Source organism: Oncorhynchus nerka, linkage group LG11, assembly GCF_034236695.1.
Source record: "Oncorhynchus nerka isolate Pitt River linkage group LG11, Oner_Uvic_2.0, whole genome shotgun sequence".
NCBI lineage: Eukaryota > Metazoa > Chordata > Actinopteri > Salmoniformes > Salmonidae > Oncorhynchus > Oncorhynchus nerka.
The window spans coordinates 33,138,731-33,159,676 of record NC_088406.1 but is presented as its reverse complement, the minus strand read 5'-3'; the positions used below and the strand labels follow the sequence as shown (position 1 = coordinate 33,159,676).

Here is a 20,946-nt window from a genome sequence, read left to right as displayed (position 1 = left end):
TCATGAACACAAAACAATCTGACGTGTGAGTGTGTTGTCATTATGACCATGCACTGTTCTGATTTGATAGTGTGTGTGTTATTACGGCCAGACACTGCTCTCTAACCTGTGTGCACGCGGTAGTGGGTCTCCAGCTGATGCTTGAGGCTGAACCTTTTGCCACAGCCGTTACACTCGTAAGGCTTCTCTCCCGTGTGGATACGTTTGTGTCCCCTCAACATGCCATCGTCCCGGAAACAGCTCCCACAGAACTCGCACTCAAACGGGTGGTCACCTGAAGAGACAGGTTAGACACAGGTTGGGTAAAGGTTGGACACACATCACAGGTGTCATAATGCTAAACAGTATCAAACGGTTCAGGTAGGCCTCCGCTCATCAGCAAAGAAACAGTATCAAAGACTTATTTTAACGTGACTACTACTTGTATATGATAGATGTAGCTGTACAGGTCTATAAAAACAGAACATTTTTGCATATCAGGCTGAAAAAAAGATTGTGCTTTCAGATATATATAATAATAATATAATATACTGTATATAATAATGTTATGATAATAATGTCACTCCATCTGGCTGCTTGCTGACAGCTAATAGAAGTCTTCCAGACATGTGGGTCTCTCCATAGTTAATCCATCTCTCTCTGAGGCTGTGGCTTTGAGTCATTTGCAATGACCTATGTGTCTCATTAGCTCAGTGTCCACAGCAACAGCCAAGTGGGACAATACACTGCACTGCTCATTATAGCCTGGTGCTTCACAAAGCCCCCCATGCTACAAGACACATGACATTTACACAATGACACTACCAAGATGACCGTGGTATAAACAAGACACACAACGATGGGCAAACTCCGATTCCCTTCTGTCTCTTCATATCAATTATGTTTTTATTCAATATAGACGTGGATCTGAAACCCCACCTCTTTCAGGAATACCTAGGATAGGATAAAGTAATCCTTCTCACCCCCCCCCCCCTTAAAAGATTTAGATGCACTATTGTAAAGTGGCTGTTCCACTGGATGTCTTAAGGTGAACGCACCAATTTGTAAGTCGCTCTGGATAAGAGCGTCTGCTAAATGACTTAAATGTAAATGTAAATCTGAAGAAGGGGGCAACCTTTCAGTAAAAATGTCCCTCCCCCTCCCCCTCCCTCTCCCCCTCCCTCTCCCCCACCCTTAGGGCACCACTGACTAACTCTCAGAGAATAACACAGACATTTGCTGTTCTTTAGATATTTATTTCGGTTTTCTCTGTCATTTGGGGTGAACTGCAGTAGAAATGACAGACATGAATCGCAGGGGCCTAGAAGGCTGTGTCTAAGAACCTAAAAACATCCACCGGATAAAATAGCCTCAAACATAATACTGGCCATATTGGAGCATTGCTGTCATCAGGAAAGTGAATCATTGCGAAGTTTATTAACATTAAGTGAATGTAGACATGATCAAATTAGTGAAACTGACTGTAATTGAAAAACTCTGGTCTTATGCTACTTCAGTCTAGTGCCAAGAGAGAAGTAGTAGTTCAAGGTATTTAAGGATTAAAGGCTTGAGGTTTATGGGAATCTCATTGCAGCTTTGGATTGTGTGTTAGAGTAGGCGATGATGTTGATGGATATGACAGTGATGACGATGATTGTGATGAAAACAGTAATGATGATGATGATGATGAGAACAGTAGTGATGATGATGATGTTGATTACAGTAAGGATGATGATGATGATGATGATGATGAAAACAGTGACGATGATGATGAGAACAGTGGTAATGGTGATGTTGAAAACAGTAGTTGTGATGATGATGGGGATGATGAAGATGACAATGGACACAGATGCAGTCCTTACCTGTGTGTGAGCGCAGGTGGCGTTTGAGGGTGGTGTGGCTGGGGAAGGGGTGGTCACAGTGGCTGCAGATGTAGCTGTGCATCCCTGCATGAACCTCCATGTGCTGCTGCAGAGCCTTCTGGGTCTGGAACCGCTTGGCACAGAGCAGACAGAACACTGCCATGTCTGTCCCTGGAGACCACACAGAGACACAGACACAGTTATTTCAGGACCAAACATACACTCAGTGGGGAAACTGGGTCACTCAACTCTGAGCCTGAGACTCTAAGTGTTCTGAGGAGAACACTTCTTTCAAAGAGCAAAGTGTTTCTACCTAAACTAACCCCCCTGACAGGCGTGAAATACATTCAGTTTGACTTTATACACTTTTCTGATTGACGTTGACTTGGAAGTCATTGTCTTTGAGAGATGTATTTTTTACGCAATACACAGGATGCTAGAACTGTCAATCACATAATCAATGCCTTCTCCTTATGGGATGTTAAAAGAGGAATTATTATTTTCAATCCCCATCAAGCCTGTGCTCCAGCAGCCTCTGGAGTCGTCTGTGTCTGTTCACAGAGAGAGGCTGATAGCAGCTCCACCCTGAACGATGCCTACACTATGAGCTATGTGCTGAATGTTAAGTAGCGATATCAAGCCATTAAAGGCAGGACTGCAGGAAAAACACAATCCTTTTAATCCCGTGTGTGACCTGGCATCACTTTGGGGCTGCTCTCCTGTTGCGCTGAGAGTGGAGCGGAATACAGATAGGGAAACACAGGCTAGTTTTACTCACACAGGATCTGTGAAGAACCACCATTAAATTCTCACACACAATATACAGGGTTCTTACTTTTTCTAATCACAATTCAATGACCCCTTTGCTTATCCCACTCATGAAAATTCAAATGTGAGGTAGGACTGAATCATCAGTAATCAATTCCATTGATAATAATGTACGAGTCTTGCAGAGAGGTGGTTAATGTTAGGTTATGAGGTCGGTATTTCTGTCTGCTCGGGTTGAGGATCATTTACAACGCAGGTCCCATTGCTCACGACTGGGATTCAATCAGACATCTCCAGCGGTGGATCATTAGTAAACAGGAGGCTATGCCAGCGTTTCATTGGAATTCAAGTGGGGTTGCTGAGTTGCATTTAAAATGCAGTCTGATGAGGTCCACTAAATCAAATCATTTGTTACTGTTATTGAAGTGCCTTGAGGCAACTGGCAATTAAATTGGAATTAGTGCAGGGAATGAGATACAGCACACTCATACTAAGACAGGAGATTTTCAGACAGTGTTTGGAGTTCAATCAAGTTAACAGACAAGGATATTTATATTCAATCATTCATTTCATTTCAGCAATAAATCATATTATCTCTCTATTGTTTACCATTTTCCTGCAATATACATTTTAAAAAATTCTCCAACATTTTCCTTTTATTTTAGTTCATGATGATTCATAGATACACTTCACTTATTGAATCACTACATAACCTACTCTGAAGGAGTCAGTCAGTATTTTAGTGCCTCACATTACACGTGGTCCTCTTCACAAATGACTGGGAATACACAACGTGAAAGGCCTAGCTTACATCAGGCCTCATTTATAGGATGAATTGTGTTACTAATATTCAGAATATTTCTAAGATTACATGCATCTGTGTTATTTTTCTTTTCTCTCTCGTTATTAGATATTGATCATGGGACTTGATGGAATTAAAGTAGGCTATGAGCTTGCTGTGGTTTGCCCTAAACGGCACTAAGAGAATTTAGCATTATTTCTACTCATTAACAAAGAAGAGAGAAGATGAGAGATGTTATCCACTCCACACCATACATCAGAAAGCGAGCCTACTGGAATGCACTGCACCTGTTCACTAGCTTTATTCCAGTGGCCATCTATCTTCACAATAGAAACACAATGTGGTACAGACCCCCAATGGCTCGGCCCATTAGTCATAGGCTCCTCATGCAACTCCTACACTTCCAGGCTTTGTGTATAAGCTTAATGATCAGGGCTTTTCTCATCCACGGATCACAATGTTTTACTGATGGACAAAAGATCTTCCATGTACCGCCCCAAACCCTAACTAGACAGGAACGTTTCTCTGTCAAGTCTCACTGTCCAGCTGACTATCTACTTTCTTTGGTTTCTGATTATTTCTAAAGAAGAAGAGCCATGACTGGAATGCACCAAAAGTCTAGGCTAAATAGAGATGTATCCTAAAAAGCAAAAAGACCTTTAGGAATGACTGAATCCATTCTGTGCTGCTTTATCCGGTGGTACAACATGAACAATAATCTAAGACACGTGTCAAGCCATACAATCTCAATGCAGCCAGCAGGGGGAGTGCTCTCTACTCTTCTCCAACATGCTGGAGGAGACCCCAAGTGATACAGCACCATCAGTTACTTCTGTATGATCAAATGTTTTCCTTAGTACATTTTCTCACTCAGTGTCAACATTCTGACATGGGCTGTCATTCCTCAAATCTTCTCATTCCTTCATTCTCAAAATGTCAATTTAATGACCATTCCCATAAGTCTGTGTTCGGCCTATTTTGATAACTAAACCATTAAACAGTCTGGATTCATTCTTGTTCTGCTTGTCATTTCCTGCTTCTAGACACTCAGATGCTCAGTCAATACCCTCTCATCCCACTGCCATGAAAATAATGTAAAACTGTCAAAACAAATGCTCTCACTTAACAATGATCTCAGTCCCACCTCCACAGTGACAACACCTTGAATAATACACTAGTTACCAGTAACAACTCAACTTCATTGAAAGACAATTACAGAAGCACCAATACAAATACAGTGGCTTGCAAAAGTATTCACCCCCCTTGGCATTTTTCATATTTTGTTGCCTTGCAAACAATAATTAAAATACATTTTTGGGGGGGGTTTGTATCATTTGATTTACACAACATGCCTTCCACTTTGAAGATGGAAAATATTTTTTATTGTGAAACAACATCAAAAAATAAGACAAAAGAACTGAAAACTTGAGCATAACTATTCACCCCCCCCAAAGTCAATACTTTGTAGAGCCACCTTTTGCAGCAATTACAGCTGCAAGTCTCTTAGGATATGTCTCTATAAGCTTGGCACATCCAGCCACTGTTTTTTTTCCCATTCTTCAAGTCAAAACTGCTCCAGGTCCTTCATGTTGGATGGGTTCCGCTGGTGTACAGCGATCTTTAAGTCATATCACAGATTCTCAATTGGATTGAGGTCTGGGCTTTGACTTGGCCATTCCAAGACATTTAAAAATGTTTCCTCTTAAACCACTCTGGTGTTGCTTTAGCAGTATGCTTAGGGTCATTGTCCTGCTGGAAGGTGAACCTCTGTCCCAGTCTCAAATCTCTGGAAGACTGAAAATGTCCCTGTTATTAGCGCCATGCTTCATTCCTTCAATTCTGACCAGTTTCCCAGTACCTGTCGTTGAAAAACATCCCCACAGCATGATGCTGCCACCACCATGGTTCATTGTGGGGATCGTGTTCTCGGGTGATGAGAGGTGTTGGGTTTGCGCCAGACATAGCATTTTCCTTAATTGCCAAAAGCTACATTTTAGTCTCATCTGACCAGAGTACCCTCTTCCATATGTTTGGGGAGTCTCCCACAGGCCTTCTTTGGTCTCTTTGTTGCCTCTCTGATTAATGCCCTCCTTGCCTGGTCCGTGAGTTTTGGTGGGCGGCCCTCTCTTGGCATGTTTGTTGTGGTGCCATATTCTTTAATTTTTTTAATAATGGATTTAATGGTGCTCCGTGGGATGTTCAAAGTTTCTGATATTTTTTTATAACTCAACCCTGATCTGTACTTCTCCACAACTTTGTCCCTGACCTGTTTGGAGAGCTCCTTCATCTTCATGGTGCCGCTTGCTTGGTGGTACCCCTTCCTTAGTGGTGTTGCAGATTCTGGGGCCTTTCAGAACAGGTGAATATATACTGAGATCATGTGACACTTAGATTGCACACAGGTGGCCTTTATTTAACTAATTATGTGACTTCTGAAGGTAATTGGTTGCACCAGATCTTATTTAGGGGCATCATATCAAAGGGGGTGAATACATATGCACGTAGCACTTTTCAGTTTTTATTTATTTATTTTATTTTTTGAAATAAGTCTTTTTTTTTTCATTTCACTTAACCAATTTGGACTATTTTGTGCATGTCCATTACAGGAAGTCCAAATAAAAATACATTTAAATTACAGGTTGTAATGCAACAAAATAGGCAAAACACCAACGAGATGAATACTTTTGCAAGGCAATGTAGTCCCTTAAATAAAAGCAGTAGATAAAAGTGACAGAGTCAGAAGTGCAGCACAAACAGTATGTATAATATAATAATATATGCTGACATTCATTAGTTTGATGACTACCTGCACCAGTGCACCCTGTTCATTTTCACACAAAAACACTTGCTTTCACAGCAGCCTTTTCCAGAAGGCTTTCCTCCTTGGTGCAGAGTAGCCCTTCTGTAAGAACACACGATCTCCAATAGGCATGCCACTGCCCCCACTGCACCCTGCTTTCTCAACCTTAACCAGACAAAGGGAATGGGATTTGGTGTTCTGACCTCTTGACCCTAGGTCCTCAATGTGGTAAACACCATGTAATCAATGGTATTCCTCAAAGGCTGGATGGCTGACTGAGCATTGTGCCTCACTATTGAGTCACACAGGGGAGGGACCTTGCAGACATTCCACAGAGAACGATTATTTAACTTTAGTTGAGTTTCTCTCGGTAAACTTTAGACAGTGTACACAGAACTAAACTAATTCCAGAGTTCCTATGTTCCAATCTGAAAAAAAGGAGCCAGGAGAATGTCTAGCTAGGAGAAGGGAAGAGAACATCAGCCTGGTAGTTTAATTAAACGTCAATCGTTTATCAGATCAGACATCAGATCAGAACATGACATGGGAGCATTTAACAGCCAGTCAATAGTCCAACTAAGGCAGGGAACACAGACGAAGTGGCTTAGCAGACAAAAATATGTCTCTAGGCAACCAGATTGAATCATGGTCCTCCTTGGGGTGAAGTGTTCAAACTAATCCCTCCATTCACAAATAAGCAAAGCCTATTCCTTTTCTAATGACCAACCATAGTTTCCTCACCCTGAGAATCCTACAGTAACCCCAGTACAAATTGAACAAGGGATTGCATAATGTTTATACAGATCTATGCAACGTTCTCTGTCTTTAGGTTTAGTTCACCACAGATCTCCATCTAATCTCATTGGTCTGTGTTAACAGCACGTTTCTGTGCAGGTCTCACCATAACTCCACTACAAAGCAACCATGGACTGCTCCTTTAAACCAGTATACAAAAGAAGATGTGAATGGTTATAGAGCAAATTTTCTTAAAAACGGTGAAAGAGTTGTAAGTACTATGTCACACTCTTCAAAGAGCATGTTTATTGGATTAAGTCAGATTCACTGAAAGGAGCTATAACTGATTGGCTCAACATGAAGGTGCTATGAGTAAAACTCCTAGTATGGCTCGCCTGAGCATGTTCACTCACTAGCTGCCCCTGTGACCCAGTTACACATATACACTATGTACATTACACTGAGCAATGAGCACCAGACCTGCAGGGGGAAAACCCAGTGCCTTCCCTATGAGCTCAATATGTTGGAAATATGTCTATGTGGTTAACAAAAGACATTGAAAAGACATAGGAAAGATGTTTTACAACCAATTTTGCTCACTTAGTTCAGACTGGGTTCCCGTAGGCTAAATGTTATGACAGGCCTATAGACAGAGCGTTGGGCTAGTAACTGGAAGGTTGCAAGTTCAAACCCTGAGCTGACAAGGTACAAATCTGTCGTTCTGCCCCTGAACAGGCAGTTAACCCACTGTTCCTAGGCCGTCATTGAAAATAAGAATTTGTTCTTAACTGACTTGCCTAGTTAAATAAAGGTAAAATAAAAAAATACAGGACCTCAGATGATTCCAAGTAGGCCAGCCACTGGTCAGCAGACTGCTAATCTACCAGCGAGAGGAACAACCAGCTCAATAATTAATGCAACAAGAGATACATTGCTGGTGTTTAACCACCATTCCATCTTCCATGGCTCATTTCATTGAGATCACCTGCTGTCTCCAATCTATAGTTTGGATTCAAACATTTTCCCAATAGCATTCACCAGACAGAGTAGAGGCCAGCACTAGGCAGTGTGTACTGTGTACACAACCCAAAATAGCTAGAGGCCAGCAAAATAGACTGGGGTGTAAGTAGAGTACAGTATGACTCAGTAGATGAAGATCTGTACCACTGATTAGCTATTCTAAGTGGAATAAGGGGTATACATTTCAACCGATTACATATTCATTATTGTGAAAGCAGCTTGCACAATAATTATTGCACAATTAGATGAGGTCTATTTCATTATGCACTGAGGCAGTATTGAATAAACAATAACGTGTGATGGAGTAGGATGTGTTCTCTGTATAATAGGGGTTATGTGCAGTGGTGACCTGTCACTCAGGGCAGGTGGGGCAGAGACTATTTATTTTGTTAAAAAAGTATATATATATATACAAATTGGGGGGGCTTGCCTGTTTTGCATGTTATTTTGGCATTAATACGTGTCACATATCAGTTTGCAAACAATGTAAAAAATATATATAATTGAGTTAACATAGCCGCATAAAAACATGGTCTCTTTTTTGTTTTCTTGAGTAAGGCAGCTCCAAATACAGGTGTTTCAGCCTAGCTCAGTGCTTTCTGTGGTGGTGGGGCGGGCCAGCAGAAAATAGGAGCATTGCGCCGTAATTGGCTCAGTGTTCTGTCACTCATGGGGACCTTACTCAATCCCAGGCTTAAGTCCTTAGAAAGGGTAGACATCCAACATTTCAGCCCTTTGGGTGCTGCCATAAAGCTATATTACAAGTGCTCTTCCAAGAAGGCTCAAGTTCATTGGCCACAGAAAGTCAGTCAAATCACGTTATATGTACAGTAGCTTTGATTGGACTTACTTTCACAATCTTAGCTAGCAGTCATCATCATGAATCAAATCTACTGGCAAATCATTTTTATTCCTTGTCATATGAAGAGAAATAATGAAGAGAAAATATAGATAAAACGTATCGGTGCTCATCGGTCATTGGACATAAACATATCACAAAAGTTTGGAGATTGCAAATTCAACAATGAGTGGTTTGCAAGGAATCAGTGACAGTGGCTAACTGCAAGCATTGCAACTGGGAAGTCAGGAATGCACAGCTCAAACTGGGAAGTCAGGAATGCACAGCTCAAACTGGGAAGTCAGGAATGCACAGCTCAAACTGGGAAGTCAGGAATGCACAGCTCAAACTGGGAAGTCAGGAATGCACAGCTCAAACTGGGAAGTCAGGAATGCACAGCTCAAACTGGGAAAATATGTTTTGAACGGTCATTCAACTCAGAATTGTAAATCCGGCATCTTTCTCTTTAATGACAAAATTTGCCCTGGAAGAACCACCTCGCCACTTTCCTGTTCAAGCACAGCACAACAACGTGAATTCAAAAATGTACTGTACGCTGCTGCATAAATTATGTAATATGCCAGGGAGATATGTATACTGTAGCTAAGAAGGTAATACTAAGTGTACAGTGCCTTGCAAAAGTATTCATCCCCCTTGGTGTTTTACCTATTTTGGATTTTTATTTGGATTTCATGTAATGGACATACACAAAATAGTCCAAATTGGTGAAATGAAAAAAACAACTTGTTTAAAAAAATATTAAAATAAAAAACTGAAAAGTGATGCGTGCATATGTATTTACTCCCTTTGCAATGCCCCTGAATAAGATCTGGTGCAACCAATTACCTTCAGAAGTCACATAATTAGTTAAATAAAGTCCACCTGTGTGCAATCTAAGTGTCACATGATCTGTCACATGATCTCAGTATATATGCACCTGTTCTGAAAGGCCCCAGAGTCTGCAACACCTCTAAGCAATGGGCACCACCAAGCAAGCGGCACCATGAAGACAAAGGAGCTCTCCAAACAGGTCAGGGACAAAGTTGTGGAAAAGTACAGATCAGGGTTGGGTTATAAAAAAATATCAGAAACTTTGAACATCCCACAGAGCACCATTAAATCCATTATTAAAAAATTGAAAGAATATGGCACCACAACAAATCTACCAAGAGAGGGCCGACCACCAAAACTCACGGACCAGGCCAGGAGGGCATTAATGAGAGGCAACAAAGAGACCAATGATAACCCTGAAGGAGCTGCAACGCTCCACAGCGGAGATTGGAGTATCTGTCCATAGGACCACTTTAAGCCAGAAAAAAAGCCATTGCTTAAAGAAAAAAATAAGCAAACACGTTTGGTGTTCAGCAAATATCATGTGGGAGACTCCCCCAAACATATGGAAGAAGGTATTCTAGTCAGATGAGACTAACATGTAGCTTTTTAGCCATAAAATAAAATGATATGTCTGGTGCAAACCCAACACCTCTCATCACCCAGAGAACACCATCCACACAGTGAAGCATGGTGGTGGCAGCATCGGGATGCTTTTCATCGGCAGGGACTGGGAATCTGGTCAGAATTGAAGGAATGATGGATGGAGCTAAATACAGGGACATTCTTGAGGAAACCTGTTTGTCTTCCAGAGATTTGAGACTGGGATGGAGGTTCACCTTCCAGTAGGACAATGACCCCAAGCATACTGCTAAAGCAACACCAGAGTGGTTTAAGGGGAAACATTTAAATGTCTTGGAATGGCCTAGTCAAATCCCATTCCAATTGAGAATCTGTGTTATGACTTAAAGATTGCTGTACACCAGCGGAACCCATCCAACATGAAGGAGCTGGAAAAGTTTTGCCTTGAAGAATGGGCAAAAGTCCCAGTGGCTGGATGTGCCAAGATTATAGAGACATACTCCAAGAGACTTGCAGCTATAATTGCTGCAACAGGGGCTCTACAAAGTATTGACTTTTGGGGGGTGGGGGGGGAGGGGGGGGGAATAGTTACGCATGCTCAAGTTTTCAGTTTTTTTTGTCTTATTTCTTGTTTGTTTAACAATCAAAAAATATTTTTCATCTTCAAAGTGGAAGGCATGTTGTGTAAATCAAATGATACAAACCCCCCAAAAATCTATTTTAATTTCAGGTTGTAAGGGAATAAAATACGAAAAATGCCAAGTGGGTGAATACCTAGTAGCTCATGTGCTTCACCCTAATAATTTGGTCTATTTTCACCAAGGCGGTATTGTAAACACATCGTTCCTGGCCGGTGTGTGCTTGTTTACTAACTTTTTTGTACAGCTTTAATTAACAGTGCTACTGATAGTAGTGGTGGCGCTTGGCTTGCATGTGCAAATTCAGCACACACAACATTCTATAATAGAATTGTGTTATTTGACGTGTAAAATTTTAAAAAGCTTATTTAATGGGTAAATGGTGTTTGTTATATGGCGTGTATCTTTTTTGACACCCAAAGACCCAAACGGCGTCCAATGTGCCTCACCCTAATAATTTGGTCTATTTTCTCCTCTTAATTTCGCCTACTGTTCTAACTTGGTGGTGCACATGTAGCCTATAACCAGTTTTAGAGAAATGTAATCATTGAATATTGTAAGAGCTTTCACTGTCTGTTTATTTGCCCCCTTTATTTATCCTACAGTTCTGACTTGTGTACAGGGAGAACACTGTAAGAATGGCCCATGTTCTGAATTCTGTCATTCTACATTTCAAAAGTGCTGAACAAATAGTTATATTGACTACGTCCGTTGTCGCTCACTCAATAATGTCTTAATTGACATTACAGATTGCCTCTTATCTGCTTGTTGTCCCCTTATGCCATAGTTTGTACATCTTATTTGTCAGTAGAAACCACATTTGTTTAAACAAGTAAGCCATATCAGCTGTTTTTTTAAAACAGTGCATTATGCTGAATGAACTGTTTCTCTGCCAGATAAGGCTCCGCTGAAAGCCAGGTTTAGCAGTGGTATTGTGTTGGGACTGCTATAGGGACCCTAACAGTTTGTGGGCACTGTTTGTCACAGTTATAGTGCAATTAATGTATTGTTTAGTGTTGTGTTGTGTAGTGTAGTGGCTTCGCTGGCATGCATCCCACATTTGTTTTTTTGCCCCACCAAGATTTCCATGTTAAAATCGCCACTGGTTATGTGTACTGTAGACATTCAGCAGAGGAAGTGTTAACGTGTAGTTTAAGGGCAGCTGTTTGTAAGAACACACAAAGACAGCACTCTTAGGGCCTTCTCCTACAGGCATTTTGGCAGAATGGCTAGCCACTATCTTCTACACCATATCCAGTCCATTTCTATGCTCTATGATTTGCTCAAATTCCTGGGTTTTTCCAAAACTGCTCAAACAAGATGACACCACAGAGAACTTTGCTAACATGTTCTGATGGAATAAAGTCATTGTTGGGTGAAAGGTTTTGAGACGGTTCCATTATTTTATTTTGGGCACTCACAAGTAGGTCAAAGGCAGAGCGAACGGAGACTGTGACAGAGAGGGCTGTGGTGGGGACTGAGTAAACAGCAGCGCATGATGTTGTTTTCCTGGGAGTCCTTGCATCCAATGCCACCAACCCTTGCAACCAATGCCCTCAGGAACTCCCCCTTAACCAGCCCCTTCCACACGGTCTCACCCCCTTCCCATAACGCCAACCCACGGCCACTCGCCTCTGACATTCACATTGCCAAAACACACTCTCACTCACTGGAAATAAGCTAGGTTCTGCATTGCAGTCCCTGTAGTGTGATCGATATGAGAGCCAACAAGGTCTTTGTCAAGTAGGGGTGTCTTCCTTCTTGAGGAGGCTGGATCAGTGAACTAAAGGGCTACAGCTGCTAAGGTCTGACCTGTGATAATGTGCCAAGAGGAAACTTGTTTGGCTTACTGGCATACTGTCACATGGCGATATACAAAACCATGGTAACAAGATTTATTCAGCCAATGATCTCAAAGGTTATAAACCTAGGATGTGTTGAAAGTATAATCATAGCGCTCTCCCAAAAGTTTGGTTGGTCTGTAAAACCCATGAATCCTTCTTCAGTGTATAGGTTACACACTGAAGAAGGTAAATAAGCAGAAATGTCAGAATATAAAAATATATATATATATATTTGAAGAAATAAGCTTTATGCAGCATCTTTTTGAGTGCAGAAGTTGAAAGTATAAAAACACTTGAAGGATTATAATGTACAGTGAATGCATATTCTAAAAGAGAATGCCCACTGGAACTGAATTCCCTAAAACCACCAAACAGCTCAAATAAATCATACTATTCCAGTCAGAGCACAGCCTGTGAGTACAAAGTAGCAGTAAGAGGGTCATGTGTCACACCAGACCAAGCTGAGATGATGACAAAATGAGTGAGTAATGCCCTCCTGTACCCTGTACTAGATACGCTGCCAGGCCAACAACTGAGCCCTGGATGTTTACAACCTGAGGGCGAGGAGGCAGAAACTCGTTAACACTCCGCCATGTATCCAGGTATTAACTATTCATACTGTGTGTGGCACCTGGAGTTACAGTTACATCCCAACGCTTCGGAGCGGGTTATCAGTTTTCTCTGACAGTAGCAGCAAAGGTGTGGATTCAGACACTCAGCGTGGATCGACTGTAGGGTTAGTTTAAGAGCATTAAATGTAGAGTTTGATTTAGATACTATAATGACTAGGATTCAGGCACTGGGAGAGGGTCTGAATATTTGGAATATATACAGGCAGCTTTGACTTCAACTTCACTTGTATAACTTTAATACGAGATACTCAGTCAGCTGATTAGAGGAGCGTCTAGCTATTCAGAACCATTGTGTTTCAGAATAGTTCACAGGCACTGATGTCCATTATCTTCTGAGCTGGAGAGGATAAATACTCAGAGTCTATCACCATGAGATCATTCCCAAACAAAATGTGTTGATTCAAGTTGTTGATGTGAGTCTGAGCAATAGAGTAAATACCCTCTCAGCTCCTCACGCACATAGCCTAGATGCATGGCATATCTATGACACTGTCATGCACTTGCAGTGTGGCCTAGGCGTGCCTGGTGTGTCAGGCTTGCCAGCCCTGTGGTAAAATAGGCACGCACCCAGATGGGATGCCAGGAGATATAAGTGGGTGATATCTGATAGGGCCTTCCCGTCCTCGCTGATCAATTATGGAGCAACATGACAGGGACAGATTAACCCTGCCAGCACAATGACAAGAATGTTAAACCCCATAGCCATATATTTATGAAACGTGTTTTGAATGAGCAGCAGGAGAGACAGAATACATTACAAATACGGACCTCAAACAGTATCCTGTCAATTGTAGCCTGCTTGTTTAAGGGCGGTGAATGAGTGTCTGTGAGTCATTGGGTACCTGCACGTTTTCATCCGTGAGCTATGTTTGTCTGTGGGTGTTACCTGTGTGTGTGTGTGTGTGTGTGTGTGTGTGTGTGTGTGTGTGTGTGTGTGTGTGTGTGTGTGTGTAAGACAGTACCTGTGTGTGTCTGTCTGTGGGCCTCCAGAGCATCTTCAGCAGAGAATGTAGCTCCACACTGATCACACACCAGGGCCTCAGCTCCAGCTGCAGGGGGAAATCACAGTCATGTGTCATCATCAAACGCTCAACATTTGGTGTACATTATTTTGTGAGGTGTAAACATTCAAGTATACAGTATGAGAAAACAGCCAGCAACTTGTACAAAATTATTTGAATCATGCTGTAGAGGGTGCAACTGAATTTGAATGTATGGTTATGGCAATCAATCAACATCTGAATCTCAGATGGCTATAAAAGCTGCACATTTATTTCAGAATCAAACCACATTTTTTTATAGATGAGAAAGCTGTTGGATTAAAATCCATATCAAACCTTTAGCCAATGCAATGCTCTATTTAAAAGTCCCTAAGTACCCATTCTCTTCTGTAAACACTTTTGGTTGTTTACAGTTACATAAGGAGTCACACACAGTACAAAAGAACAAAACCCAGTGGAAAAAACACAACTCTGGCCAAACAAAGGCACCAGACAGTGTTCCGTGGCCTCTCTCTTCCACAGTGAGGAGCTTAGCTGAAGAGTTGTATTTACCCTGTTATCATGCTCTGAACAGTGTGCAGCCTGTCTACCTGAGTTGCCACAAAAGGACTGGGTGTTCTGTGCACAGCAGACGATCTGTTCTGAGCCCGCAGCATAGGCCTTTATCAGAAACCCTCCAGAGTCAACACTCCCTAGCCATCTCCCTCAGTAACACACAGTACCCTGCTCACCTTTAGAATGCCCTTGTCTGTCCCTATGAAGAGATCAGAGGAGACAAGGGCAATGACACCACTCAGCTATAGGAGATGCCAGTTGCTCTGCTAAATAGTGATACTGCACACAGTGGGTGAGTACATGCATACACACACACACACACACACACACACACACACACACACACACACACACACACACACACACACACACACACACACACACACACACACACACACACACACACACACACACAGAATATACACTCCCAGCTGTTTGGATGTGGGCTGGCTCTCGGTGAGATGTAAATCGGTTTCAGATCCATACTGGCCCAGGGCTTATTCACTGATCTATTTTCTGCTCAGCTGGCTTTAAATGAAGTTAAAATGACTCATTAAAACGCCCACAAGCTTTGGAAACTGGGAGCTCTACAGCCTAAATGTAGTCCTCTTTCAACTCTCCCCACCTCCCTGTACAGCTGCACTAGTCCCAGTGCTGTAGCTAGCTACAACCACCTCATCCACAGATTTCACCTAATTTCAGATCCTTTTCGTGAAAACAAAACATTTCAGCATACTATGTAGCCTTTACCTAGATGTATTGTGATGTACTGCAGGGCTGTCCTTGGCTGTGTTATGTTCTATGATAGTGTGTCCAGTTTGTTATGTTCTGTGACAGTGTGTCCAATGTGTTACGTTCTGTGACAGTGTGTCCAGTGTGTTATGTTGTGCTGTTGGGAGATTGTGTGTGATTAGGGAAGAAGAGAACATTGTCTTGTGCCGTCAAAGGCATGGAGTGTGCTCTCATCCATAAACCATCAAACTGTCTGCAGACGCGGCTGCAATAGCCCTCCATCAAAACACTTTGTCTGGCATACCAAAATACGAGCCAGCATCGAGCTGAATACCAAATCAGCCCATTAGAGCTGTGGAGCACTGGCTCCTTAGCAACCAACAGAGGATCTAAAGGCTGCTATGGGCTATACGGCAACACACAATGACAATGAAATAAGATCAAACTCTCTTTCTTTGTACAATACAGAGGCTATATATTTTGTGTGTGAATACAAACCAGATGAAAGAAGGTTTCAGAAATCTATTTTGTAATGAAAGATCAAAGTGTCTAAATGATGTGTAACAGGCCTATATAACACACACTATAGCCAGTATGTCTCATCAGGTCATACCGATGCAGACAGGATGAGTAAAGGAGAGTAGCCGTTAGCCAACTAGTAGAATGTGTCTAGACCTGATGCAGCTATTGTGTTCCCATCACGGAGTTCCATACATGGAATTTCAAACTCATCATTAAATCTACACCTGGATTTAAAATATGTCTACTGTGAGGAGGTCAGGTAGTTTATGAGCACTGTTCGGAGAAAGGGAACCTCTCATCTGTCATCTCCTAACACTTTTACAGATATCAGAGGAGAGGAAAGCCAGGGACGTATAGCATTCCTTGTGTCTATTCTTCCTAACATCAGAGTGGAGTTTCTGTTTATATTTTAGTTTCATTTTTAGCCCCTCTCTCCGCCTTCTCCCCTCCCCTTCTCCTGCTCTATTTTGGATAAAGTGGCTGGGAGAGCAGTCAGGTCTGATTAAGTCGCAGTTTGGGTACAGTGTGTTCCTGGACACACATCTGCGAGCGAGCCATCACACACGCTTCGGAACACTGGCAGAACACCCAGGCCTGCCGGCAGCTGATGATGTCATCACTCAGAGGGACAGAGCTGGCGAGGAGCCAGACAGACTCTCCGAAAACACACACACACACAGACAGATACAACAGAGAGAAGACAAAGAGAAGACAGAGACCCTGAAGAACTGACACATACAGACAGGCGACAGACAGGAAGAAGCCTCTTTCCTTTGACACATATCTCATGTTCCTCACTCTTCTAATACACGTGTGACATCATGAACAGGTGCATGTGAAAACAGTACAGTCCTGTTATGGGTATTGTAAATGGAATGTACTCTATTATTGGCATGATATGGCAGCGTTACCTGAGTGAGAGAGCATGTGCATCCTGAGCCGTACACTGTCCATGAAGTGTTTGCCACAAAACTCACAGCCGTGTTCCTTCTCTCCTTCACTGTGCAGCTTCCTGTGGGGAGAAAGGACTGGGATGAACCAATGACTGAGGTCACACAAATAGCAGACATTGGGCTCTAAAACGTTTTGGTGCTTTTCTCTGAAGTGTTTTCAAAAGGCAGAGGCATCATTGTCCTTGTAGAGAAAAGCATGTTTCATTCCATCATGAAAGCAACCCTCTCTTTGTACTGCTGCATCATTAGAGTTGAGAGGTCTCTAAGAGTTGTGAGTCACACAGTATCACACTGTACGAATGCAAAAGGAGAACAGACAATAGAAATTTCAGGGATAATTTTAGAAAGCACAATACAAATAAACGTGCTGACACCCACGTACACATACAGACAAAAACACAAACACCCACGTACACATACAGACAAAAACACAAACACCCACGTACACATACAGACCAAAACACAAACACCCACGTACACATACAGACAAAAACACAAACACCCACGTACACATACAGACCAAAACACAAACACCCACGTACACATACAGACCAAAACACAAACACCCACGTACACATACAGACAAAAACACAAACACCCACGTACACGTACACATAGACACAGACAAAAACACAAACACCCACGTACAAAAAACACAAACACCCACACCCACATACACATACACATACAGACCCAGACAAAAAGACAAACACAAACACCCACGTACACATACACATACAGACAAAAACACAGACACACACATACACACATGCAAACCAGACAGGCAATCCTCTCATAACAAGTACAAAAAAAGGACTCGCCGCTCTGCCTGCAGCAAACCCCATCATATCATATCACACACGTTCAGTCATGCGAGGCATCATCTGCACTATTATCCTAATATTCCCCTCTGCAGCACAATGGCCAGACAGCAGTCCTCTAGACAGTTATAAACAGACCACAGACAAAGGACAGAGAATCTCATATATAGTACCAATAAAATATTATGTCAACAAAACTCTCTTCAATTAAATCAAGAACACCCACGACTTACATCAAAATATAAAAGAGAAAAGAGGATTTTCAACAGAAAACTAGAGAGATTCACTATAAACCAGACACCTCATACAATTCCTAGCTTTCTCCTTTAGATAATTCACTTAATCAAAGCCTGAAGTTAAAAGTTCTGAAAAGGTGTGCTATGCCTTAACAAACTTCTCTCTCCCTGTTCTCTCCACTCAGAAATGTCAATGTGACTGAGGTGGATGATGCTCAGTGACCTGTCTCCTGACATGGACTAGCTTCATTACAACACCAGCAGTCACCAGAAGGACTGACTCCTCCAACCTTCAAACCTCTGCCTATATCCATGACTGAGCATTGGCTAGCTAACACACTGCTGGATGTTCTGTGTCATCAGGCTCATTCAAAACCCGGAGTGGCACAGGCCTGAAATGCCGTCTGCGTGGGAGGAGAAAGCGTAGAGGTTGGTGCTCTGATACTGATGATGGCTTGGTTGATTGATTTAGTTATGGGACCTGTGCACCTGTCTGTAGACCTGTGGACCCCCCTTTAAACCAACCAACCTCTAGTTTAAACCCACCAACCTCTTTAAACCAACCAACCAACCAACCAACCTCTAGTGTAAACCCATCAACCTCTAGTCTAAACTCACCAACCTCTTTAAACTCACCAACCTTTATTCTAAACCCATCAACATTTAGTTTAAACCCACCAACCTCTAGTTTAAACCTACCAACCTATTTAAATCCACAACCTCTGGTCTAAACCCAATAACCTCAATAAACGCACCAACCTCTAGTTTACACCCACCAACATCTAGTTTAAACTCACCAAACTCTAGTCTAAACCCACCAACCTCTATTCTAAACCCATCAACCTGTAGTCTAAACCCACCAGCCTCCAGTTTAAACCCACCAACCTCTAGTCTAAACCCACCAACCTCTTTAAACCCACCAACCTCTTTAAACCCACCAACCTCTTTAAACCCACCAACCTCTAGTCTAAAATCAAGAACCTCTAGTCTAAAATCACCAACCTCTTTAAACCCACCAACCTCTTTAAACCCACCAACCTCTTTAAACCCACCAACCTCTTTAAACCCACCAACCTCTTTAAACCCACCAACCTCTAGTCTAAAATCACCAACCTGACCAAACTGACCAACGTATAGTCTAACCCACCAACATCGTTAAACCCACCAAACGCTTTAAATCCACCAACATCTAGTTTAGACCCACCAAACAATTTAAACCCACCAACCTCTATTCTAAACCCATCAACCTGTAGTCTAAACCCACCAACCTCCAGTTTAAACCCACCAACCTCTAGTCTAAACGCACCAACCTCTAGTCTAAACCCACCAACCTCTAGTCTAAACCCACCAACCTCTTTAAACCCACCAAACTCTTTAAACCCACCAACTTCAAGTCTAAAATCACCATCGTCTTTAACCCACCAACCTCTAGTCTAAAATCACCATCCTCTTTAAATACACCAACCTCTTTAAATACACCAACCTATTTAAACTAACCAACCTATAGTCTAACCCACTAACCTCTAGTCTAAAATCACCAACCTCTTTAAATACACCAACCTATTTAAACTGACCAACCTCTAGTCTAACCCACCAACATCTTTAAACCCACCAACCTCTTTAAATACACCAACCTCTAACCCACCAACCTCTAGTCTAAAATCACCATCCTCTTTAACCCACCAACCTCTAGTCTAAAATCACCATCCTCTTTAAATACACCAACCTCTTTAAATACACCAACCTATTTAAACTAACCAACCTATAGTCTAACCCATCAACCTCTAGTCTAAAATCACCAACCTCTTTAAATACACCAACCTATTTAAACTGACCAACCTATAGTCTAACCCACCAACATCTTTAAACCCACCAACCTATTTAAATACACCAACCTCTTTAAACCCACCAACATTTAGTTTAAACCCACCAACCTATTTAAATACCCCAGCCTCCTAAACCCACCAACATCTAATTTAAACCCACCAACCTATGTAAATCCACCAACCTCTATAAACTCACCAACCTCTAGTCTAAAATCACCAACCTGACCAAACTGACCAACGTATAGTCTAACCCACCAACATCGTTAAACCCACCAAACGCTTTAAATCCACCAACATCTAGTTTAGACCCACCAAACAATTTAAACCCACCAACCTCTAGTCTAAACGCACCAACCTCTAGTCTAAACCCACCAACCTCTAGTCTAAACCCACCAACCTCTTTAAACCCACCAAACTCTTTAAACCCACCAACTTCAAGTCTAAAATCACCATCGTCTTTAACCCACCAACCTCTAGTCTAAAATCACCATCCTCTTTAAATACACCAACCTCTTTAAATACACCAACCTATTTAAACTAACCAACCTATAGTCTAACCCACTAACCTCTAGTCTAAAATCACCAACCTCTTTAAATACACCAACCTATTTAAACTGACCAACCTCTAGTCTAACCCACCAACATCTTTAAACCCACCAACCTCTTTAAATACACCAACCTCTAACCCACCAACCTCTAGTCTAAAATCACCATCCTCTTTAACCCACCAACCTCTAGTCTAAAATCACCATCCTCTTTAAATACACCAACCTCTTTAAATACACCAACCTATTTAAACTAACCAACCTATAGTCTAACCCATCAACCTCTAGTCTAAAATCACCAACCTCTTTAAATACACCAACCTATTTAAACTGACCAACCTATAGTCTAACCCACCAACATCTTTAAACCCACCAACCTCTTTAAATACACCAACCTCTTTAAACCCACCAACATTTAGTTTAA

The 20,946-nt window shown here is 41.9% G+C and overlaps 1 protein-coding gene across 1 annotated transcript in view; it reads right to left on the bottom strand.

Annotated features, from left to right (window-relative positions):
* Positions 1–20,946, bottom strand: part of LOC115137761 (zinc finger and BTB domain-containing protein 16-A-like) — a 30,736-nt gene that overhangs the window by 3,640 nt on the left and 6,150 nt on the right. Inside the window, exons 3-6 of the mRNA XM_065024432.1 lie at positions 17,053–17,153; positions 14,294–14,380; positions 1,842–2,012; positions 107–274 (exon numbers count right to left, since the gene is read on the bottom strand). Of these exons, the coding sequence (XP_064880504.1) occupies positions 107–274; positions 1,842–2,012; positions 14,294–14,380; positions 17,053–17,153 (527 nt within the window). The remainder of the gene's footprint in view (positions 1–106; positions 275–1,841; positions 2,013–14,293; positions 14,381–17,052; positions 17,154–20,946) is intronic.